Source organism: Malaclemys terrapin, chromosome 17, assembly GCF_027887155.1.
Source record: "Malaclemys terrapin pileata isolate rMalTer1 chromosome 17, rMalTer1.hap1, whole genome shotgun sequence".
NCBI classification, from domain to species: domain Eukaryota; kingdom Metazoa; phylum Chordata; order Testudines; family Emydidae; genus Malaclemys; species Malaclemys terrapin.
Window position 1 is genome coordinate 25,786,478 of NC_071521.1, and position 25,894 is coordinate 25,812,371.

The following is a 25,894-nucleotide window of genomic DNA, read 5'->3' on the forward strand; positions in this document are numbered from 1 at the left end:
GGAAGGGAAAGCCGGACAAGGTAGTCTGGACCAAGCAGTGCCAGAGGGCTCTCTGTGTGCTGAAGGGGGCACTTATCCAAGGCCTGGTGCTGGTAAACCCGGATTTTAACAAACCCTTCCTGGTGTTCACCGACGCCCCAGACACAGGGCTGGGTGCGGTGCGGATGCAAACTGATACTATGGGGGAGAGACACCCCATTGTGTACCTGAGCAAGAAGCTGCTGCCCCGGGAGCAGCACTATGTGGCCATAGAGAAGGAATGCCTGGCCATGGTGTGGGCACTTAAAAAACTGCAGCCGTATCTATTTGGGCGGCGCTTCACCATGTACACTGACCATGGCTGCACCAAATGAAGGAACTAATGCCAAGCTGCTGAGATGGAACCTTCTCCTCCAGAGTTATGACATGGTGGTCCATGTGAGGGGGAGTGCCAATGTTATAGCCGATGCTTTATCACGGGGTGGGGGGGCCCTGAACTTCCCCAGGTCACTGGCTAAGTTACCCTGCTCCGTTCAGCCTCGAAGGGGGGAATAAAGATGTGACGAAGTGGGGGATTTTCTTGTTTTTTCCTGGTCTTTCCAATGGTTTGCATACAGAGGGGGTGGGACTCAGTTTCCCTGGGTGTAATTGGTTTAACGAGGTGAGGGGAGAGGGAGTTTGTTGTTACAGAGGACCGGAAAGGGAACTTGGGACCCCAGCCAATGGTCTGGAGAACGGATACCTCAGCGACTGGTGACCTGACGACCTGGTGACCCGGAGGCCCAGCTCAGGAGTCACAGCCAGTTCTGGCCAGTGGGAGGACAATGGGCTGTAAAGAGACGACCCCGGGGACCTAACCAGCCGGTTCTAGCCAGAGGGGGCCAGAGGACAGAAGAGAGGAGAGGAGGCCCAGGCCACCCTGTTTACAACCCTGTTTACCTGGAGAGAAGACAATGGACAGAGATGGGGCTTGGGGCCCGTGATATCAGATGCCCAGCTGGGAAGCAGGGGGGCTCGGGACTGGAGAGAGGGAGCAGGCAGAGCCCACCTGGATGCAGGGGAGACTGGGATGTGCTGTGCTGAGGGAGGCCAGGCCTGAGGCCCTGAGAGTTTCCTGTGCTGTGTTCAATGCTCAATAAACCCTCCTGTTTTACGCTGGCTAAGAGTCACTCCAGTCTAGAGAACAGGGTTGCATCAACCCCTTCGGGGGGGGTGGAGGCCCCGGGGGTCCAGAGCGAGTGGACTCCCTGAGGGGTCCCACGGCAATAAATGGGTGTGCTAAGTCTCAGAGAGGTGCGGCTCTAGGAGGTGGAGGGGCCTAACCCCGAGAGTGGACCCCCAAGAAGGGCTGTCTCACTGAAAGGGGTACCCCCACACAGATCGCACGGGGCCAAGAGTGGGCACGATCTGTGAGTCCGTGACACAGGGTACAGGGTCTAGTATGATTAATAGCAGAGCTCGTTGACTGGACTCTGTTTCCACCTCTTCTTCCAACACCCTCCAATGAACACTCACATGCCTGTTTACTATTGGAAGAGGCAAAGCCACCACCTTGTATTTAACAAATCCTAAATAGGTGCAGTAGTAATAATAGTCCAGAAAATCCCCCCTGGAATTCTAGCTAGTAGCATGTATTTTGTTTCAATCAGCATAAAGTATCTCACCAGCCAGTCCATCGGCATATAAGCAAAACAAGTTAAAGGGCACAACCCATATATGGTCACTGGCAGTATGAGCAACATTAAGAAGGATGAAAGTCATTAGCTTGTTTCACAGTATAATTGCTATGTTATCAACTGAAAGATTTATTTTTAATTAGAGTACGTAAAAATAATTAACTATAGGCCACACTGTCTAAGGCCAGGAGCTCGTGGATCCTAATCCTAGCTTTGCCACCATTGCCTGTATGACCTTCAGCAAGTCACCTCATGCCTTCGTTTCCCCATTTTTAAAAGAAGGATTACACTGACTTACTCACACAAGCAACTGAAAACTAGTTAATGTTTCACAGAGCTCTGAAGATGTAAGAACTACACAGTCACTATGTAACCTTATTACTGACTGTGCAAAGGAACAAAAGAAAAGATTACGGGGCAGAGGTAAAATATTGTTTTAATAATTACAGACATTTTCCATACAAAAGTGAATGAGCAAAGCATAGTTCCAAACCTAATGTCATTCTTACTAGTCATTCTACCAGCACACTTTCTAATTAACATTCTGTCATAAACCCAGCCTTAACTAGTACTAGATTAAATAGGGTTACCATATTTAGTGCCTCCGAAAGGAGGACACTCCACGGGGCCCCGGCCCCGCCCCCAGCCCCGCCCACGCCCCCCCGCTCCAACTCCGCGCCCTCTCCAAAATCTCCGCCCCCCTCCCCTGCTTCCCGCGAACATTTGATTCGCGGGAAGCCTGAAGCAGGTAAGTGGGGGTGTGGGGGGGAGGAGGCTCGGCCCAGGCTGGCCCCCCCGGCGTTTCCAGCCTGGGTCGGCTTGGGCCCTGGGGTGCCAGCCCCGGGCCTGGCCGAGCACCCCCGGCCCCCAGCCCAGCCCCCGGCCCCGCACCGCCGGCCCGGCACCCCCGGCCCGGCACCGCACCGCCGGCCCAGCCCCCGGCCCGGCACCGCACCGCCGGCCCGGCCCCCGAGCACCCGCACCGCACCGCCGGCCCGGCCCCCGAGCACCCGCACCGCCGGCCCCGCATGTCCCGATTTTCCCGGACATGTCCGGCTTTTTGGGATTTCCCCCCGGAAGGGGATTTGGAGCCCAAAAAGCCGGACATGTCTGGGAAAATCTGGACGTATGGTAACCCTAGATTAAACATAATAAATATTAACATACCAATGCTGTAAAGGCTAGAAAATAGACCTCAAATCACAAGATGACCCTGATGTTAAACAATGCAGAATGGGCAAAAGTTGGTGGATTGGTCAAATCCAGCAAACAGCATAGTGATAATGGAAAACAGCAGGAAACTGGCATAAATTACAAATAAAAGGAATTTAATAGCACAGTCTTAACAAGCAAACCAAAAAGCAGAGGACTCTGAACCAGCACACTCATAGCTAAAAAGCTCTAATACAAAAGTATTAAGCCAGAAAAATGTGTCTCAGAAAACAGGTTATTTATTCTTCATGATAATCCCCCACACTTCTTTGATTTAACATAGCAATAACAATTTATATTCCAGTTGTAGGTTCTTACGAGCAGCCTGCAACTACAGTACAATCATTGGTACTATGTGTGCTCTTCCTAGGTATTTCAGGATGCATACACAGTAGACAGCACCCACATCCTAAAATGGCAAGATGTGGGGTTTTATTCAGGTGTCCTACTGATGATGGCAAGTGTAAGAGAGGATGGGGTGGTCAAAGTGCAGCCTGTAGGCTACATGAGCCCAGGACAATGTCCACCACCTTCTTCAGCATTTGTGGGATTCACTCACCCTGCTGGTATTACAGGATGCAGCATGCAATGCTTCAGCTTGCCCTACACAGAAAGCAGCTCTGCTACAGATGGAGCACTGCATGCTGGGACTTGTCATCTCCACAGACCACCCCTTCTTATTAAAAATAAAGGTAGCTGCTATTTGCTCCATGCCAATTAGGTACTCGTAACTTTCAACACGTTGCCAATATAGAACTTGGGCATATTTGAGCCTCCAACATAGGGAAATGCATGTTTCCCCAGTCACTGATATACCATGGAACTAAGTTTACAGCAGTGGTGGGGGAGCGGGGTGCCACCCTGGTGTCAATAGCTGTCCCATAGCTACCTCCCCCCAGAGTTAAAGTGCTGGAAACATAACCAAACATCTTAAAGAAAAACAAAATTCAGTCTGTTTGCTTTAAACAAACTAGAAGTAAGAAACCCAGGGAGGGGTTCAAAGGCCAACCAGCTGAAATGTGAGGAAATAATCACAGGTAAACAGTCAATTCAAATGTACACTCAGAGAGCTTTTCAATTATGGCATGTACCTTGTTAATTAGTGAGAGGAGCAGGGCCGGTGCAAGAATGTTTAGCGCCCTAGGTGAAACTTCCACCTTGCGCCCTCCCCGAGACCTGCGGCAGCTCCCCGCCCCGAGGTGCCCCCCCACCCCGCAGCAGCTCCCACCCCCCCCTCCGCCCTGAGGCACCCCCTCCACAGCAACTCCCCACCCACTCCCCCCAGGGAGCCGTGCGGCAAATCCCCACCCCAGCTCACCTCTGCTCTGCCTTCCTCCCCGAGCACGCTGTCGCTGCTCCACTTCTCCCGCCTCCCAGGCTTGCGGCGCCAATCAGCTGTTTGGCGCCGCAAGCCTGGAAGGGAGAGAAGCAGAGCGGGGTGGCATGCTCAGGGGAGGAGGCGGAGCAGAGGTGAGCTGGGGCGGGGAGTTCCTCTGTGTGCCACCCCTCCCACCTTACTTGCTGCAGACGGCCCTCCCCGCACCCCCCTGCCCCAGCTCCCTCCGCCTAAATGCCAACGACGACCGGGGCGGCCAAAGATCCGGCCGCCACCAAGGAAAATGCTAGTGCCCTAGGCGACCACCTACATCGCCTAATAGGTTGCACCAGACCTGGAGAGGAGCACTACCCAAAGAGATGCCAGGAAAGAATCAAGATGACAAATGTAATGCTAATGTGCCAAAGCTGCATAGCTCTGACAGGTGCACTGATATATGGCAAGGTCTCAGAAAAATCACCCGCACATAGGAACTTACTGTGATAACATCAAGAATGCTGAGGAGGCTGTGAACACTATCCCCTGCCAGCACTTCTTTAACGACCACTTCAGTGCCATCCTACAGATGGACAGAGGGAGAAGATTAACGGCTCGTATTCCATCACCAAGTTTAAATGGGCCAATACAGGCAGGCCCATGCTTCAAAAAAAATGGCTGTTCAACTCTCGCATTCTAATTTTGCAAGATAACCTAAGTACCACCTAACAGTGGAATTCACCCAGCAGAACTAGACCCAAGGGTGATTCTCCTTGTGCCCCCTGGAATTGTACTGATCCATTCTGAGGTTTTGAACACCACTTTCACTTTGAGTGATAGAAGCAAAGGTCACCTGTGGCACTGGAACCCAGCAGATGGTAGCAAAGGCACCTAGCAGAGGATTTAAAAACACCAACACTATTTACTTTAATTCATTTCAGATTTACATGGGGTGAGATGCAAGTGACAGCCCTGCTTTCCCTGTATCCCATCATCTCTTCTATCCTTCACTTTGCAGAAACTTTGCCACCCTCTTTGAAAGGCTGTGATGTTGCTGAGCATTGCAACACACAGAACAGCTAAACAGTAAAGGTAACCTGTTTTAGTTTCATTGCTGTTACTTCACAGGTCTGATACCTTTTAATTTGTTTTAACACATGAAGGGAAAGAGATTGTCATTAACAGTACCTCTCTCACTAGAAATGCAGACGTGGAAGTCACAAGGCTGGCAAACTACACCAAGTATAATTAACTTCTTTTAAATTGGAGATTGAGATGACATTATGTCACACTAGGCTGTAACGCATGGGATTTTATTTTTGTGCATACACTTTGATATGCCAATAAGTTCATTTTATAAACTGAAAAATAAATTACTGTTGATGACCATGTATCAGAGGGGTAGCCGTGTTAGTCTGTATCCACAAAAACAACGAGGAGTCTGGTGGCAGCGTAAAGACTAACAGATTTATTTGGGCATAAGCTTTCGTGGGTAAAAAACCCACTTCTTCAGATGCATGGAGTGAAAATTACAGATACAGGCATAGATATACTGACACATGAAGAGAAGGGAGTTACCTTACAAGTGGAGAACCAGTGTGGACAAGGCCAATTCAGTCAGGGTGGATGTAGTACACTCCCAGTAATTGATGAGGAAGTGTCAATACCAACAGACAGAAAATTGCTTTTGTAGTGAGCCAGCCACGCCCAGTCTCTATTCAAACCCAAATTAATGATATTAAGTTTGCAAATGAATTGTAGCTCTGCAGTTTCTTTTTGAAGTCTGTTTTTGAAGTTTTTTTGTTGAAGGATGGCTACTTTTAAATCTGTTATTGAATGTCTAGGGAGATTGAAGTGTTCTCCTACTGGCTTTTCTATGTTACCATTCCTGATGTCTGATTTGTGTCTATTTATTCTTTTATGTAGAGACTGTCCGGTTTAGCCAATGTACATGGTAGAGGGGCATTGCTGGCACATGATGGCATATATCACATTAGTAGATGTGCAGGTGGTGTGGCTGATGTGGTTGGGTCCTCTGATGGTGTCGCTAGAGTAGATATGGGGACAGAATAGGCAACGCGGTTTGTTACAGGGATTGGTTCCTGGGTTAGTGTTTCTGTGGTGTGGTGTGTAGTTGCTGGTGAGTATTTGCTTCTTCGGGTTGGGGGGCTGTCTGTAAGCAAGGACTGGCCTGTCTCCCAAGGTCTGTGAGAGTGAGGGATCATTTTCCAGGATTGGTTGTAGATAGTTGATGATGTGCTGGAGAGCTGGGGGCTGTATGTGATGTTCTGTTATTTTTCTTGTTGGGCCTGTCGTGTTGTAGGTGATTTCTGGGTACCCGCCTCACTCTGTCACTCTGTTTCCTTATTTCCCCAGGTGGATATTGTAGTTTTAAGAATGCTTGATAAAGATCTTGTAGGTGTTTGTCTGAGGGATTGGAGCAAATGCGGTTGTATCTTAAGGCTTGGCTGTAGACAATGGATCATGTGATATGTCCTGGATGGAAGCTGGAGGCACGTAGGTAAGTATAGCGGCCAGTAGATTTCCGGTATAGGGTGGTGTTTATGTGACCATCACTTATTTGCACTGTAGAGTCCAAGAAGTGGATCTCTTGTGTAGACTGGTACAGGCTGAGGTAGATGGTGGGGTGGAAATTGTTGAAATCCGGGTGAATTCTTCAAGGGCCTCCTTCCCGTGGGTCCATATGATGAAGATGTCATCAATGTAGCGCAAGTAGAGGAGGGGCGCTACGGGACGACAGCTGAGGAAGTGTTGTTCTAAGTCAGCCATAAAAATGTTGGCAGACTGTGGGGCCGTGTGGGTACACGTAACAGTGCCACTGACTTGAAGGCATAAGTTGTCCCCAAATCTGAAATGGTTGTGGGTGAGGACAAAGTCACAAAGCTCAGCCACAAGGTATGCCATGGCCTCATCAGGGATACTGTTCCTGACAGCTTGTAGTCCATCCTCGTGTGGAATATTGGTGTAAAGATCTTTTACATCCATGGTGGTCTTTTGTATGAGAGTCTCCAGTTTTGAGAGCTCATTCTTGATCTTCTCCTGGTTGCTGTACAGAATGCTGATCAGGTGGTTCCTCAGTTTCTTTGAGAGTGTGTGGCACAATCTCTCACCACAGTCCATGTAGTATGTCGATTGCAATGGATCTTTTGCCTTCAGTCCATCTGGTATGATGTCCATCTGTTTGCACTTGGAGAGGAAGATGATGTCTGTCTGTATCTGTGCGAGTTTTTTCATTAAGTTGATGGATTTCCACTTCATACGGCTAAATTCAGTGCCTTGCATGGTGCCAAGTACCTAGCTATCTTTGAGACATCACTGACTTCCTGAGGAAACTACAATGCATTGGTGATCATCCTGAAAACACCAACCTGTATCTGTAATTTTCACTCCATGCATCTGAAGAAATGGGGGTTTTTACCCATGAAAGCTTATGCCCAAATAAATCTGTTAGTCTTTAAGGTGCCACCGGACTCCTCATTGTTGATGACCATGTTGCCGAATGCACTGGCTCTCAATCTTTCCAGATTACTGTACCCCTTTCAGGAGTATTGCTATTAGCCAGGATGGTCATTGGCTATTAGCCAGGATGGGCAGGGATGTTGTCCCTAGCTTCTGTTTACCAGAAGCTGGGAATGGGCGACAGGGGATGGATCACTTGATTACCTGCTCTGTTCATTCCCCCTGGGACACCTGGCATTGGCTACTGTCAGAAGACAGGATACTGGGCTAGATGGACCTTTGGTCTGACCCAGTATGGCCATTCTTATGTACTTATGAGTCTGATTTGTCTTCCGTACGCCCAAGTTACACCTCACATAAAAACTACTTGCTTACAAAAATCAGACATAAAAATGCAAAAGTGTCACAGCACACTACTACTGAAAATTGCTTACTTTCTCATTTTTACCATACAATTATAAAATAAATTGATTGGAATATATATCTTACATTTCAGTGTATAGTCTCTAGAGCAGGATAAACAAGTCATTGTCTGTATGAAATGTTAGTTTGTACTGACTTCACTAGTGCTTTTTATGTAGCCTGTTGTAAAACTAGGCAAATATCTAGATGAGTTGATGTATCATTTTTTTTAATATATGGAGATATCTTATCTCGTAGAACTGGAAGGGACCTCGAAAGGTCATCGAGTTCAGCGCCCTGCCTTCACTAGCAGGACCAAGTACTGATTTTGCCCCAGATCCCTAAGTACCCCCTCAAGGATTGAACTCACAACCCTGGGTTTAGCAGGCTCAAACCACTGAGCTACCCCTCCCCCCCGGTAGACCCCCTCCTCTCCCCCGGTATCTTCTGGAAGACCTCTGAGTACCCCCAAGGGTACATATATCCCTGATTGAGAACCACTGGCCTAATGAATTATAGGCTGCCAGAAAGCTTAACGCTTGCCTTACAGGAGCTAATACAGCCTATTCCAAGTTATTACATGATGGAGATGTTTATCTCTAGCCATATGCTATACTAATAAGAGATTTATCAAAAGAGTCAGTGGATGGGCTTATCCTTACACTTTCTTGAATGCAAACTTCTAGCTTGCCATCCTGCACGACGTAGATACTGTTATCCAGCTGCCCAGGACGGAAGATGTATTCACCTTCATGCAGTTGCACAAAAAACATGTGCTTGCACAGCTCCAGGAAGAGAGGTTTCTCAAAATGGCCAAGAACCCTGCAGGAAAGCAAAGGATTAGTGACACCTTCTCTGCTGCAAAAGGAAGCATGCAGATGCCATGGTGCATGACAGTCCTCCCTAAACTAGCAAAGCCTCATGGTACCAATACTGTGGGAATCCATGAGGTAACCTGGCAGTCCCATGCCATATGCAGCCACATGAAGGACAGAACTTTCTGAGTCAGAAGAGCAGGAGCACTGTGTGACCCTTGCAGGGATGGAAAGATTTGGGATTGCTTTCAAGCAAGGCCCTCTGGTCAGCACTCTGCCTGATGGGGGAGGGATAGCTCAGTGGTTTGAGCACTGGCCTGTTAAACCCAGGATTGTGAGTTCAATCCTTGAGGGGGCCACTTGGGGATCTGAAGCAAAATCAGTACTTGGTCCTGCTAGTGAAGGCAGGGGGCTGGACTTGATGACCTTTCAAGGTCCCTTCTAGTTCTAGGAGATGGGATATCTCCATTAACTACTAACTACTAAAGGCATCCACAACCTGCCCTCCTCAGCCAAAAGTTGATGTGTGGCCTTTGAAGGTGGGAATGTGGAGAAGAATGTCAGAAAGGTCATACTGGGTCAGATCAATGGTCCATCTAGCCCAGTATCCTATCTTCCTACAAAAAGCAACAGAGTCCTGTGGCACCTTTAAGACTAACAGATGTATTGGAGCATAAGCTTTCGTGGGTGAATGCCCACTTTGTCAGATGCATGTCACATGCATCCGACGAAGTGGGCATTCACCCACGAAAGCTTATGCTCCAATACATCTGTTAGTCTTAAAGGTGCCACAGGACTCTGTTGCTTTTTACAGATCCAGACTAACACGGCTACCCCTCTGATACTATCTTCCTACAGTGACCGATGCCAGGTGCTTCAGAGGGAATGAACAGAAGAGGTAGTCATCAAGTGATCCATCCCCTGTTGCCCATTCCCAGCTTCTGGCAAACAGAGGCTAGGGACACTTCAGAGCATTGTTTTTCATCCCTGCCTAATAGGCTTATCCTCCATGAATATATCTAGCTCTTTTTTGAACCCTGTTATAGTCCTGGCCTTCACAACATCCGCTGGCAAGGAGTTCCACAGGTTGACTGTGCATTGTGTGAAAAAGTACTTCCTTTTGTTTGTTTTAAACCGGCTGCCTATTTATTTCATTGGGTGACCCTAGAAGCCTGAAACATACCCACACACTTGATGAAGAAAATCACCCAGAGAACTTCTCTGTTCACTAATGTAACTAGAACAGCGAACTCACCAGAAAAAATGTCAGAACTGAGGAGGAGGAAAATGCCAGTTTCACAGGAGTATTTGGGAGTTTGTGATAAGCCACCCCTCTCAGGGAACATGCAAGCAGGCTCTCTCACCACAATCAAATCATGCACTCACACAGGCAAAAGCAGCAACACCAGTCTCTACCCTCATTTCCTGTCAGTACACAGCACTGAAAAGGGCTCTCTAAGCATCTAGAATGTAGATTTAAAAAAAAAAAATTCTCCTGTGACAAATTCAAGTTGCAGTGGAATTTAACTGACCCATAAAATGTGTGAAGAATAACACATATTAATTGTGCCATCAGCCCATAGATAAAAGCCTAGATGACTAACAGTAACTCTATTAGATGGCCAAGGAAGACAAAGACTATGCTATAATTTAGTCTTCAAGGTCATGGCATGAAAACATCCACAAACCTACAGAGAGGAGAGGAAAGATGCAGAGGTTGTTTAGTCACCTACATAAAGTGAAAGAATTATCTCAGGTTAGCTCTTAATGGACAGAAGTCCACTGCTCTCAGTGGTGGTAGATGACAGAGCAAGAAGTAATGGTCTCAAGTTACAGTGGGGGAGGTCTAGGTTGAATACTAGGGAAAACTATTTCACTAGGAGGATGGTGAAGCACAAGAATGGGTTCCCTAGGCAGGTGGTGGAATCTCCATCCTTAGAGGTTTTTAAGGCCCGGCTTGACAAAGCCCTGGCTGGGATGATTTAGTTGGGGTTAGTCTTGCTTTGAGCAGAGGGTCGGACTTCGTGACCTCCTGAGGTCTCTTCCAACCCTAATCTTCTATGATTCTATGATCACTTCTCAAAAAAATATAACAAGCAAAATAATCGAGGTGACTGGCTCCTTTAACTATCTCCGCAAAGAGATGCAGATGCCAGACTGAATGAACATGAAAAGTGAACTCTCCTTCCCTGAAGCTGGTCCCTCTAGGAGCAAGGTGTGTAAGTTTGTACTACTGCTGCTTCTGCTCGTGGCAAATCTGCAGAGCTGTCAGTCTGACACTGAATATACCAAAATGGTCCTACTGCCCTTTGTTACACATATCCGTAGCAATATAGAAAAAAGTCCAAAAAGAGTTTCAAAAGGCACAGAAAGAGCATTAACAGAAATCTATTCAATCTAGCAGAGCTCAGCATTTTTACTCCCAAACCTAGTCCATCTGACCACCCTCTTCCTTTCCTTACCTAACGCTTCTTGGCAACTGCAAATCAGTATTATTTTTCCCCACTTGAAAAGTCTTACGCCACCTACTTAAATTCATTAAAGAGTCTGATTCTGATTTCACACTGGTAAAGCTTGGTGACTTCACTGGAGTTACTGCTGATTTACACCAGTTTAGCACATATCAAGATCAAGCCTCGATCTTTCACTTCAACCTTACCTGACATTTTTAAGCATGTACAGAACTTCTGATGGCAAGTGGGAATTCTTCACATCAAATTCAGTTAGATCTGCTTCCAGCAGGGAGGGAGGTGGCTCCTTTGGTTGCAGAGTTGGAGACTCCTTCTTAAAACGCAAAATCCTACAAGTGAAAAAGCAAAATGAACAGAATTCAGGTGCTCAGTCAGCTTTTGTTCATGCTAGGCTTTTGAATTACAAGCTTTTTTAAAATTAATTATTTATTATTATTATTATAAAGCAGTGAGGGTCTCAATTTCCAATGCAGTTCCTCCCTTTTCTAATCCAACAACAGACTTAAAAAAAAAAAAAATTCTAACAGATCTCCCTTTCCCTCCCCCACCCCACAAAAAATAGTAAAAAGAACAGGAGTACTTGTGGCACCTTAGAGACTAACAAATTTATTAGAGCATAAGCTTATGCTCTAATAAATTTGTTAGTCTCTAAGGTGCCACAAGTACTCCTGTTCTTTTTGCGGATATAGACTAACACGGCTGCTACTCTGAAACCTGTCATTATGCAAAAAATAGTGAACATTTCCTAGGGCATATCCAGATTCAGGGCTTAGACACAACCCAGGGTCAAATAAAGGGAGTCTGTGTGGGGGCCCAGCCAGAATGAGGTAGACACAAGCCTGACACTACAGCACACAACAGTTCTGGGTAGAGTTGATGCCTCATAGCTCATCACCAGCTCTATCCCTGCACTCCTCCTTGAGCCACTGTGCATTCTAGAGACTATGGAACAAACCTGCACAGCAGCTAAGAACTACTGCAAACCTCCCCACTTTCCACTTCCAGTGCAACTTTCATTATTGGGGTAGAGTAGAATTTATTCCATTTTAATCCAGTGTTTGCCAGAAAAGTGGGCAAATGCATTGGAAACCATGAGACCTTCACTACTTTATGAGAAAAGCTGGTCATCCAAAAGCCCAACATGAACAGAGACGGACTGAGCCTCTTGGAAATCTAAGTTTACAAAACAAATAGAAGTCCTTCACCCTTAGAGCCACAGAAGCCAAACTAGAACTCCTACAATTGTAGTATAAAGTTAATTGCATCTGTACATGGCCACAGCAATTCACAGGACCTCCATTACCACATAACTGTACCTCTTAGCCAAAGACAAAACCTTTGCTCTTTTCCGCATTCTTTGACGAGGCACCATGTTCCCAACCAGAGAGTTTGGGAGAGTTGTCACCTACAGGAAACAACAAAACAAAACAAAAATCTGTTTCAAGAGAATTCCAACAACCGCTAAAGGTCCTGATCCTGCAAAGTCACACACACATGTGGCACCACTGGAATCCATGTAAAGTTAAGTGCATGCGTACTTTTTAGTGAGCAATTAATATAATGGTGATGGGAAATACAGAAAAAACTTAGACCATTTCTGTCCAAGAATTGCAAGCACCAGAAACATAGAAGTAATCTTTTAAAGTGTTCAGAGTAGCAGCCGTGTTAGTCTGTATCCACAAAAAGAAGAACAGGAGTACTTGTGGCACCTTAGAGACTAACAAATTTATTAGAGCATAAGCTTTCGTGGACTACAGCCCACTTCTTCGGATGCATCCGAAGAAGTGGGCTGTAGTCCACGAAAGCTTATGCTCTAATAAATTTGTTAGTCTCTAAGGTGCCACAAGTACTCCTGTTCTTCTTTTAAAGTGTAAATATTAGTCTGGCAATCACTAATGCTGATGCACTGAGACCTGATACACTTAATCAATGCCAAGAACAGACTCATACATTTTAGTGAAATATATAAATGAGGACACCTGTCCTAATACTGAAATAGCACAATAAATGCAGTAACTGGAGTGCCACTTAGTGGAGGAACGCAAACATTGCAAGATCAAGAAAACTTCCTAGTTTTTATTTTTTAAATATCCTGTTTATCCCTCAGGAAATTCAATTCCATTATATGCTTCTGTAATGAGAATTTTCAGACTCTGTCTCATCTCTTGTATCAACAGACAAGTGGGTCTCTGGGCCATCAATATCTCCAAGCATCATAAAATCAGAAATGCAGCAATTTAACTTTACCAGAAGTACAGCAGACAGAAACTACTATCTTTCACCTGCTTTATACCTTCAGACAAATAATAAAAATAAACACAGGTCTAAATTCCCAGAAGAAAAAGAAAAGGTGATTTTACCATATGGAATACAAAGTGCTTTCCAATATGAGCATCTCAGTGAAAGGGCTGTAAGGGGTTTGTTTGTGGGGTTTTTTTTTTGGCCTTTAAAAAAAAAAAAACAAGGGCAAAACAACACATTTTCCCCAGATGCCTACCCAGAAATGACTGAATACCCAGCATCCAAAACTTCAGCCCAAACAATTCAAGTATGGTAAAGTTAAAAGCAACTGCAAAAGCAGATCTTACAATGGGAAGTGTTAGTCAGACAGCACTACTAGACCACCTATAATACATTTATTTTTTACAAACAGTTATTTCTCGTGTATTTATTCTGATTGTTTCTCCATACCTCCCATGTCCCCTTGCATAGAGTTATACGGATGTTAAGCTTTCTCTTGCCTGTTGAAGACCACACAATTAAGCGAAATGTGAGCCAAAAATGGGAAACTGAATTGCATTCTTTACTAAGAGAGGAAACTGTTTCTTCAAAATCAAGATGTCCTCTTTACAAAAATATGTCAATATGAAACAATAGGACATTCACTCCATCCCAGTGTAGGGGGAGAAAAAAGAAAAAAAAAAAAAAAGCCACCACACATTCTGGAGAAAGAGTGGCCAGTTTGAAGAAATCAGCAGAAGAACAAAATTGGGATCAAAGTGAATTTAGGAAGACTGAACTCAGAATGAACACCTATATTTGCCAAATTGGCTAAGGATGTCCTTTCAGGAATGGCATAAGGCTTAGAAATCTGGACTCTCCCCACAAACAAAGCAAGAAATTGCTCCAGTCTCTTGAGAAGTCCTGCATGGTGAGATAGCAAGAACTGGCATTTGCAACAAACAATACTGCAAAGATCAAGAGAGGCATGTCATGGCAGACAGACATTTCACCAGAAATAGAACAGCTGCCAAAGACAGACAGTTAAGCAGCTCTAAGGCAAATCCTGGCAAAGTGTCTCAAAATGGCAAAGTCTATGGAAACAGCACTGATGCAGAAAACACACAGAGAGATGTTAAGATTTACCCCAGAGCCTGTCACAGTAATAGTAGGACGTTGCTGCTACTGAAAGCTTCCATACGAAAATAGGCAATTTGTTTGCAAATATAACAGGAGTCACTTAATAACAAGTTCTACCATTCTGCTTGAAAAACAGTTCCACTATTATCTTGTTTTCATCATTCACGTGTTTTTTTTTTTATTTTTAAATCCTTCTGTGATGGAAGTGCTCATGTCTATCCTGCCCAAAGGTGTCTGATCTTTGTGTGAAAAGTTTGAGGACAATCCAGTCCGCCATTCTGGAATTTGGTATGGTTGAATGCATATTCTGTTTGTGATGTAAAACCTTACAGTCATAATTTTTCCCATACAGGAAACAGGTGAATTTTTAAACTTGAAACACAGCATGCAGACTCAAAAAGTCACTGAAGAGTCTATTCACAATTCAGCTTGAATAAAGTCTGTCTGGAACTTAAGATTCAGGAACTTTTGAAAATTGCACAGTGGGCATGAGCAGTAGAAATCAGCACCAAGCCTGAGCGTTTTGCCTATCTAGAGATGCACTGCACACACATGCTGTTTGCCCAGACACACACACTTTTCAATTTATTGTTAACTGTCTTTTCGTTCTGGGTTTGTACAGCACCTACCATAATGGGGTCCTGGTCCATGAGTGGGCCACCCAGGCACTATGGTAATATAAATAATAAATAGGGAACATGGAACAGCCTCCTGGTCAGGTCTCCAGATACTTATTCTCTCCCACATATACAGACTTTTTGGATACAGGATCATTAGATAGCACAGTTAAAAGAAGAAGTCAGAACTCCAAGATTCCTACAGTAATGGGATCTCAGCCACAATGCCCATGTCACATTTTCTATTCCTTGTTAAATGGCTATCGCAATATATTATCCCTTATGTCATTACATGAAAAACCATAATACACACAAATACAAGACAGCCTGTGTAACACATCTGTTAGAATCTTAATTTCTCCATTTCCTGATTTATCTTATACCTCATGCACTGATTACATAGTCCTAGAAATAAAACAATCAAGGAACCCTATCCATGCCGTTTTTACCATGACGTTATTCAGATTAAAACTAAAAAATAAAGAACACTTTACCTGGCAAGATAAGATAGCAAGAGTCTCTGCCATCACTTACGCTTAAAGGGTAAGGAGCTGTTGTGGGTATTAATGAGGTTTATTGGTTTAAATAGACATCAAGAATAAACCATCACACCAAGGTCTTAGCAGTTTTTTTCATATGAAGGATGAAGTCATTTTAATTATCTTATTTCCAAATGTAACAGTACCGGTAAGTTTCAAGTTCAAATGCATGCCCCATTAAGGAGCTTGAATCTTAAGGGCAACATAAAAGCTTGTTTTTTTGATAAGTGTAAAAGTATTTTAAATGCAAATCCCCATTTACCTTACTAAACTTTCAAGAATAAATGGACACAAATCAGACGTCAAGAATTACAACCTTCAAAAACCAGTCAGAGAATACTTCAACCTCTCTGGTCACTCGATTACAGACCTCAAAGTCGCAATACTCCAACAAAAAAACTTCAAAAACAGACTCTGCAGAATTGGAATTAATTTGCAAACTGGACACCATTAAATTAGGCTTAAATAAAGACTGGGAGTGGATGGGTCATTACACAAAGTAAAACCTATTTCCCCATGCTAATTTTTTCCCCTACTGTTACTCACACCTTCTTGTCAACTGTTGGAAATGGGCCATCCTGATTATCACTACAAACGTTTTTTTTCTCCTGCTGATAATAGCCCACCTTAACTGATTACTCTCGTTATAGTTAGTATGGCAACACACATTTTTTCATGTCCTCTGTGTGTGTGTATATATCTTCCTACTGTATTTTCCACTGCATGCATCCGATGAAGTGGGTTTTAGCCCACGAAAGCTTATGCTCAAATACAGGTGCCACAAGAACTCCTGTTCTTTTTGCTGATACAGACTAACATGGCTACCACTCTGAAACCTGTCAACTAGTTTTCTGGCTCTCTAGATCACCATGCCATCTAAGCAGCTTAAAATAAAAGACCACAAACACAGAGAGAACCCTAAAAATAGAAACAAGGATGGAGCATTTTTCTAAGAAACTGAATTGTTCATTTTAAAGTCTCTCTCGCTCTTTCAGCATTTAACATATAAGTTAGTTTTAAAAAAAAAACTTCACACACAGATTGGTTTTAGGAGGTCACCAAGTCATACACTTGAAATTGATTTTAAAAAGTAGGGACAGAAAGGGGGACTTTGGATAGTTTAGGAACTATTAGTGAAGTTTTATACTTATGCATGCTAAGACAGGGACAATCATGTCTCATCTCTCAGGTTATAAAACTGGTAACCATAAGAGTTAGGAAGGAATCTTTCCCTTCCACACACAGCCCTGCAAAACTAGAAAAGTGCATTCTTTCCTAGGGGAAAGAGGAACTTGCTCTGAAACATCAGGCATTACCCACTACCTGTTAACAGGATACTAACTACAAAACTTATGGTCTGATCCAGGAGGACAATCCCAACGTATTAGAGACTTCTCTTCTGAAAATATGCAGTGGGGCTGGGTCTAATAACCATGGTAAGCAGGTCAGGCATCTGGGGATTCACATTTATCTTCCTGAATTTTAATCTTTATTTTCCATCCTCCCTTCCCTCTCCATTAGATGTACTTACCTTTCTCATGATCTTGCGCCCATAAAACATTACTTTGTCTCTCTTGCGAAATCTGTACTGAGGCACTTGCGGCTGAGGTTGTTCTGAAACACAAAAGGATCATCAAATAACTGCAGATAGTTTGTAACAAGGGGAAAGAGGAGCATGCAGATGCATTGACCTTGCTCACTAGTTGGAATCCAACTTACATTACTAATAGAAATTCACGTGAAACTCTCAACTGTTCCTGTTGGAGACTAGACCAAAAACCCACGCCTCTTTGTCAGTACAATTTCAAATGAATGACAAGAAAGAAACCTATTCTGTCCAAACATTCTTTTGGGATGATGAACTACCTATGTTCAAGTTGACAGACTAATTTAACCCTGTGTTACTTTTGCCTCACAATGTAGTTGATTATGGGATATATTCCAAGGAACCTTGATTGTAGATATCATGGGGTCAAAAACTACTAAGGAGGTAGCAAAAATACAAATGGTAGGGAAGCCAGAGTGTGAGACTTCTAGTCAGTCCTGGAAGCAGCACTGACCAAAGGGAGCCAAGTTCAGTGCTTACTTCTCAGAAGAGAAGGTCATCATAATACTTAGTGAGGAGAGGAAGAGAAAATAAGGACAGTACCAGAAGTCTCTTCCCACCATCCCCTCCCCACAGAGAGGTAGATCTCTAAACACATTAGGATTTTTAAGTATTACTCCTTGCAGGATGTTTCATTCATACTTTCCAAGCAGCTTTAACGTCATAGGTGCAGAATCCCTATAGTGCTGAATAACTGCCAGTCGTGCTGTCTGCAGCAGGCGATTTTAGGAACCATTCCCATTTCCAAAGCTTCTCTTTATCTAGAGCAGGGCCTGCTCTCATAGGAAGGCACAGAGTCTGTGAGAAAGATGCTGACTGCAATTATGCTCTCTGAGTCCTGTAGCAGACTATGGTTAGATCCTAGAGAAAACTCTCAGCTATGGCAGATCAACGCTGGTCACCAGAGGTGCCAAATTCCTAATGTGCCCCCTCGGCTCTGCCCCAGACCCCACCCCACCCATTCCCCCAAGGCTCCGTCCTGCCTCTTCCTGCCCCAACTCAGCCCTTGAGCGCACCCTGCCCGCGCTCCGCCCCCCTTCCCTCCAGCACGCCACTGGACAGCTGATCACCAGCAGGCGGAAGGTGCTGGGCGGGGAGGGGAATGTGCTGATCAGCAGGGCCACCAGCAGGCAGAAGGCACTAGGGGGAGGACCTGATCGGGGGGTGGGGGTGCGGCCGGTAGGTGCTGAGCACCCACCTTTTTTTTCCCGTGGGTCTGGAGCACTCACAGAGTCGGCGCCTATGTTGGTTACATGGCTACTACTGAAGCATAAAGGATGTGCAATGACAGTCACCTATCCATAACAGGGTGCAGCCCAGAAGGAGATGCAGGAAAATAAAACAGCTGAAGTTCACTGAAGGGAAATTCAAATTTCCCATGTAGCCCCTGAACTATCAAGCCCCCAAAATTATTCTCAGCTCTGTCTTATTTTCAAACAGTCAAAAACACTCACCTAAAGTCAGATGTTAAAGCTTTGTTTGACCAGTTCACATTCACCCTCGTGATTGAGGTGATAAAAGGCTTGTTTTTTGTTTTTAACTCTCTTGAAAAAGCATTTGTGATACTTTGAGAAGCTCTGATGAGCTCAGACAGCTCTTGGGAGCGGGAGACGCACAGGAGGGAAATCGAAAAAAGGATTAAAAGAAACCAAGGGCTGTTAGCACTGCCTGATATTGGAAATACAGAACAGCAGTAATCTATGCTGTTTGTCTGCTTTTCCCTTTGATATAGGCACCCCTCACTTGTGCAATAAGATTTATAAATGCACTAACGGTATGTCTACACCAGGAAATTAGGTCGAATTTATAGAAGTCGATCTTTAGAAAGCAATTTTATACAGTCGATCGTGTATGTCCCCACTAAGCGCAGTAGGTCAGCGGAGTACGTCCTCAATACTGTGGCTAGCGTCGACTCACGGAGTGGTGCACTGTGGGTAGCTATACCACAGTTCCCGCAGTCTCTGCTGCCCATTGAAATTCTGGGTTAAGCTCCTGATGGGGCAAAAACATTGTCGCGGGTGCTTTTGGGTACATGTCATCAGTCGCCCCTCCCTCCATGAAAGCAACAGACGACAATCGTTTCACACCTTTTTTCCCCATACCACGGCAAGCATGGAGCCCACTCAGCTCAGCTCACCATCACTGCTGCTGTTGTGTCCTGGGTGCTGCTGGCAACAGACGGTGCAGTAGGTCTGCAAACCATCGTCATCCACCGCTTCTGCTTCAACTCTGCTCTCCTGCTGTTGTAAATGAACTCAGTTGAGTAAATGATGACTGAGCTCAATAGAGTAAATGAATTCAGTCATCCACTGCTTCCTCTGCAATTCTGCTCTCCTGGTGCCATGAATCCACCTTGCAGGTCCTCTCGTCGTTCAGTATAAATATATATTCTCGTGGCATCTGTCATCATCCACCGTTTCCGCTGCAACACTGCTCTCCTGCAGACGCCATACCACAGCAAGCATGGAGCCGGCTCAGATCACCACTGCTGTTGTGAGCATTGTAAACATCTTGCACATTATCCTGCAGTATGTGCAGAACCTACAAAAGCAGACGAGGAGGCGACGACAGTGCGATCACGATAGCAATGAGGACGTGGACACAGACTTCTCTCAAAGCACGGGCCCTGGCAATTTGGACATCATGGTGCTAATGGGGCAGGTTCATGCCGTGGAAAGCCAATTCTGGGCCTAGGAAACAAGCACAGACTGGTGCGACCGCATAGTGTTGCAGGTCTGGGAGGATTCCCAGTGGCTGTGAAACTTTCGCACGCGTAAGGGCACTTTCATGGAACTTTGTGACTTGCTTTCCCCTGCCCTGAAGCACAAGAATACCAAGATGAGAGCAGCCCTCACAGTTGAGAAGCAAGTGGCAATAGCCCTCTAGAAGCTTGCAACGCCAGACAGCTACCAGTTAGTCGGGAAACAATTTGGAGTGGTAAATCTACTGTGGGCGCTGCTGTGATCCAAGAAGCCAACGCAATCACTGAGCTGTTGCTATCAAGGGTAGTGACTCCGGGAAATGTGCAGGTCATAGTGGATGGCTTTGCTGCAATGGGATTCCCTAACTATGGTGGGGCGATAGCCGAAACGCATATCCCTATCTTGGCACCGGACCACCGGTACATAAACCGCAAGGGGTACTTTTCAATGGTGCTGTAAGCACTGGTGGATCACAAAGGACGTTTCACCGACATCAACGTGGGATGGCCGGGAAAGGTACATGACACTTGCATCTTCAGGAACTCTGGTCTGTTTGAACAGCTGCAGGAAGGGACTTACTTCCCAGACCAGAAAATAACTGTTGGGGATGTTGAAATGCCTATAGTTATCCTTGGGGATCCAGCCTACACCTTAATGCCATGGCTCATGAAGCCAAACACAGGCACCCTGGACAGTGGTAAGGAGCTGTTCAACTATAGGCTGAGCAAGTGCAGAATGGTAGTAGAATGTGCATTTGGACGTTTAAAAGCGTGCTGGCGCAGTTTCCTGACTCGGTTACACCTCAGCGTAACAAGTATTGTGGAGCACACACCAAGCAGCAATATCTGTGAGAGTATGGGGGAGATGTTTATGGTGGGATGGGAGGTTGAAGCAAATCGCCTCGCCACTGATTACGCGAAGCCAGACACCAGGGCGATTAGAAGAGCACAGCAGGGTGCGCTACGCATCAGAGAAGCTTTGAAAACCAGTTTCATGACTGGCCAGGCTACGGTGGGACAGTTCTGTTTGTTTCTCCTTGATGAAAACCCACCCCGTTGGTTCACTCTACTTCCCTGTAAGCCAACCGCCCTCCCCACTTCGATCACCACTTGCAGAGGCAATGAAGTGAGGAGGACTTTAAACTAGGTTCACCGGGGGAAGGAGACCAAAGCCCTGAGGTAAATGGGGAAATGGGATACCGGGAGGAAGCAGAAGCAGGAGAGCGCAAGAGGGGAGGACTCCCGTCTCATACTGAGAAAATGGGACGATCGGCGAGTTATCTTAAGAGCCCATATACAAATGCAAGAAGCCTGGGAAAAAAGCAGGGTGAACTGGAAGTCCTGGCACAGTCAAGGAACTATGACGTGATTGGAATAACAGAGACTTGGTGGGATAACTCACATGACTGGAGTACTGTCATGGATGGATATAAACTGTTCAGGAACGACAGACAGGGCAGAAAAGGTGTGTGAGTTACCTTGTATGTAAAAGGGTAGTATGACTCCTCAGAGCTCCAGTATGAAACTGCAGAAAAACCTTAAAGTCTCTGGATTAAGTTTAGAAGTGTAAGCAACAAGGGTGATGTCGTGGTGGAGTCTGCTATAGACCACCAGACCAGGGGGATGAGGTGCACAAGGCTTTCTTCCAGCAACTAACAGAAGTTGCTAGATCGCAGGCCCTGGTTCTCATGGGAGACTTTAATCACCATGTTATCTGCTGGGAGAGCAATACAGCGGTGCACAGACAATCCAGGAAGATTTTGGAAAGTGTAGGGGACAATTTCCTGGTGCAAGTGCTGGAGGAACCAACTAGGGGCAGAGCTGTTCTTGACATGCTGCTCACAAACAGGGAAGAATTAGTAGGGGAAGCAAAAGTGGATGGGAACCTGGGAGGCAGTGACCATGAGATGGTCGAGTTCAAGATCCTGACACAAGGAAGAAAAGAGAGCAGCAGAATACGGACCCTGGACTTCAGAAAAGCAGACTTTGACTCCCTCAGGGAACTGATGGGCAGGATCCCCTGGGAGAACAACATGAAGGGGAAAGGAGTCCAGGACAGCTGGCTGTATTTTAAAGAATCCTTATTAAGGTTGCAGGAACAAACCATTCCGACGTGTAGAAAGAATAGTAAATATGGCAGGTGACCTGCTTGGCTTAACAGTGAAATCCTTGCTGATCTTAAACACAAAAAAGAAGCTTACAAGAATTGGAAGATTGGACAAATGACCAGGAAGGAGTATAAAAATATTGCTCGGGTATGCAGGAGTGAAATCAGGAAGGCCAAATCACACTTGGAGTTGTAGCTAGCAAGAGATGTTAAGAGAAACAAGAAGGGTTTCTTCAGGAATGTTAGCAACAAGAAGAAAGTCAAGGAAAGCGTGGGCCCCTTACTGAATGAGGGAGGCAACCTAGTGACAGAGGATGTGGAAAAAGCTAATGTACTCCATGCTTTTTTTGCCTCTGTCTTCACGAACAAGGTCACCTCCCAGACCGCTGCACTGAGCGGCACAGCATGGGGAGGAGGTGACCAGCCCTCCGTGGAGAAAGAAGTGGTTCGGGACTATTTAGAAAAGCTGGATGAACACGAATCCATGGGGTTTCTGCCTAGCTGCATCCGAGGGTGCTAAAGGAGTTGGTGGATGTGATTTCAAAGATAATGGTCAATGGCTCTGCAAACTCATGGCAATCGCCTGATGACTGGAAAAAGACTAATGTAGTGCCCATCTTTAAAAAAAGGAAGGAGGAGAATCCGGGGAACTACAGGCCAGTCATCCTCACCTCAGTCCCTGGAAAAATCATGGAGCAGGTCCTCAAGGAATCAAATCTGAAGCACTTAGAGGGAGGAAAGTGATCAGGAACAGTCAGCATGAATTCACCAAGGGCAAGTCATGCCTGACTAACCTAATTGCCTTCTATGAGGAGAAAACTGGCTCTGAGAATAAGGGGAAAGCAGTGGATGCGTTATTCCTTGACTTTAGCAAAGCTTTTGCTACGGTCTCCCACAGTATTCTTGCCAGCAAGCTAAGGAAATATGGGAGGGATGAATGGACTATAAGGTGGATAGAAAGCTGGCTAGGTCGTCAGGCTCAACGGGTAGTGATCAATGGCTCCATGTCTAGCTGACAGCCGGTATCAAGCAGAATGCCCCAAGGGTCGGTCCTTGGGCCGGTTTTGTTCAATATCTTCATTAATGATCTGGAGGATGGCATGGATTGCACTCTCAGGAAGTTTGCAGATGTCACTAAACTGGGAGGAGTGGTAGATACACTGGAGGATAGAGATAGGATACAGAGGGATCTAGACAAATTAGAGGATTGGGCCAAAAGAAATCTGATGAGGTTCAACAAGGACAAGTGCAGAGTCCTGCACTTAAGACGGAAGAATCCCATGCACTGCTACAGACTAGGTACTGAATGCCTAGGCAGCAGTTCTGCAGAAAAGGACCTAGGGGTCACAGTGGACGAGAAGCTGGATATGAGTCGACAGTGTGCCCTTGTTGCCAAGAAGGTTAACAGCATTGTGGGTTGTATAAGTAGGGGCATTGCCAGCAGATCAAGGGATGTGATCGTTCCCCTCTATTCGACATTGGTGAGGCCTCATCTGAAGTACTGTGTCCAGTTTTGGGCCCCACGCTACAAGAAGGATGTGGAAAAATTGGAAAGAGTCCAGCAGAGAGCAACAAAAATGATTAGGGGGCTGGAACACATGACTTATGAGAAGCGGTTGAGGGAACTGGGATTGTTTAGTCTGCAGAAGAGAAGAATGAGGGGGGATTTGATAGCCGCTTTCAACTACCTGAAAGGGGGTTCCAAAGAGGATGGATATAGACTGTTCTCAGTGGTACCAGATGACAGAACAAGGAGCAATGGTCTCAAGTTGCAGTGGGGGAGGTTTAGGTTGGATATTAGGAAACACTTTTTCACTAGGAGGGTGGTGAAGCACTGGAATGGGTACCTAGGGAGGTGGTGGAATCTCCTTCTGTCATAACTATAAAGGGAAGGGTAACAGCCCTCCTGTGTACAATACTATAAAATCCCTCCTAGCCAGAGACTCCAGAATCCTTTTACCTGTAAAGGGTTAAGAAACTCAGGTAACCTGGCTGACACCTGACCCAAAGGACCAAAAAGGGGACAAGATACTTTCAAATCTTGGTGGGGGGAAGGCTTTTGTTTGTGCTCTTTGTTTTGGGGAGAGTTCGCTCTTGGGACTAAGAAGGACCAGACATCAATCCAGGCTCTCCAAATCTTTCTGAACAAGTCTCTCATATTTCCAACTTGTAAGTAAACAGCCAGGGAAGGCGTGTTAGATTTATCTTTGTTTTCTCAACTTGTAAATGTACCTTTTACTAGGGTGTTTACCTCTGTTTGCTGTAACTTTGAACCTAAGGCTAGAGGGGGGTCCTCTGGGCTCTAAGTTTGATTACCCTGTAAAGTTATTTTCCATCCTGATTTTACAGAGATGATGTTGACCTTTTTCTTTAATTAAAAGCCTTCTTTTTAAGAACCTGCTTGATTTTATCTTTTTAGATCCAAGGGGGTTGGATCTTGATCCACCAGGAGTTGGTGGGAGAGAGGAGGGGGGATGGTTAATTTCTCCTTGTTTTAAGATCCAAGGGGTTTGGATCTGTATTCACCAGGGAATTGGTGAAGAGTCTCTCAAGGCTACCCAGGGAAGGGAATTAGCACATTGGAGTGGTGGCACCAGACCAGATCTAAGCTGGTAGTTAAGCTTAGAAGTTTTCATGCAGGCCCCCACATCTGTACCCTAAAGTTCAGAATGGGGAAGGAGCCTTGACACCTTCCTTAGAGCTTTTTAAGGTCAGGCTTGACAAAGCTCTGGCTGGGATGATTTAGTTGGAGATTGGTCCTGCTTTGAGGAGGGGGTTGGACTAGATGACCTCCTGAGGTCCCTTCCAACCCTGATAGTCTATGATTCTATGATCAGTTTGATCCCCCAGTAGCCTCAGCATTGCATCCTGCCTCCTCTCATCGCGCTGCCGCCATCTTTCATCTTGCTTGTCCCTCCTGTCCTCTCATTCATTTTCTGCTTTCCTGGACTCTGACATTGTTTGCCTCCACACATTCTGCTGAGCTATTTCAGTGCAGTAGGACTGCATGAGCTCAGAGAACATTTCATCGTGAGTGCGTTTTTTTCGCCTTCTTATCTGCGCTAGCATCTGGAACGGAGATGATGGGGGAGCGTTGAAACATTTGCAGCTGCAGGAGGAAAAAAAAGGGAGAGTAGTATTTAAAAAGACACATTTTAGAGAACAATGGGTAGACTCTTTCACGGTGAACCAAGCTGTTAACATTACATAGCACAGATGCTTTCAGTACAAGGTCGCATTTTGCCTCTTATATTGAGGACCTGCCGGTTTGGTGTGAGAGATCACACACGCAGGGCCGGGCAACAGAAAAGACGGTTACTCACCGTTGTAACTGTTGTTCTTCGAGATGTGTTGCTCATATCCATTCCATTAGGTGTGTGCGCGCCGCGTGCACGATCGTCGGAAGATTTTCTACCCTAGCAACACCGGCGGGTCGGCTGTGGAGCCCCCTAGAGTGGCGCCTTCATGGCGCTGAATATATACCCCAGCCGACCCGGCGCCCCCTCAGTTCCTTCTTGCCGGCTACTCCGACAGTGGGGACGGGGGGCGGGTTTGGAATGGATATGAGCAACACATCTCGAAGAACAACAGTTACAACGGTGAGTAACCGTCTTTTC

The 25,894-nt window shown here is 45.6% G+C and overlaps 1 protein-coding gene across 4 annotated transcripts in view; it reads right to left on the reverse strand.

Annotated features, from left to right (window-relative positions):
• The window catches only part of PNPLA7 (patatin like phospholipase domain containing 7), a 408,012-nt gene that overhangs the window by 355,109 nt on the left and 27,009 nt on the right, over positions 1-25,894 (reverse strand). For all 4 annotated transcript variants that reach the window (XM_054007693.1, XM_054007690.1, XM_054007692.1 and 1 more), the window contains exons 5-9: positions 17,395-17,477; positions 12,664-12,752; positions 11,536-11,676; positions 8,724-8,883; positions 4,682-4,762 (exon numbers count right to left, since the gene is read on the reverse strand). In XM_054007693.1, coding sequence (XP_053863668.1) covers positions 4,682-4,762; positions 8,724-8,883; positions 11,536-11,676; positions 12,664-12,752; positions 17,395-17,477 — 554 coding nt within the window. The remainder of the gene's footprint in view (positions 1-4,681; positions 4,763-8,723; positions 8,884-11,535; positions 11,677-12,663; positions 12,753-17,394; positions 17,478-25,894) is intronic.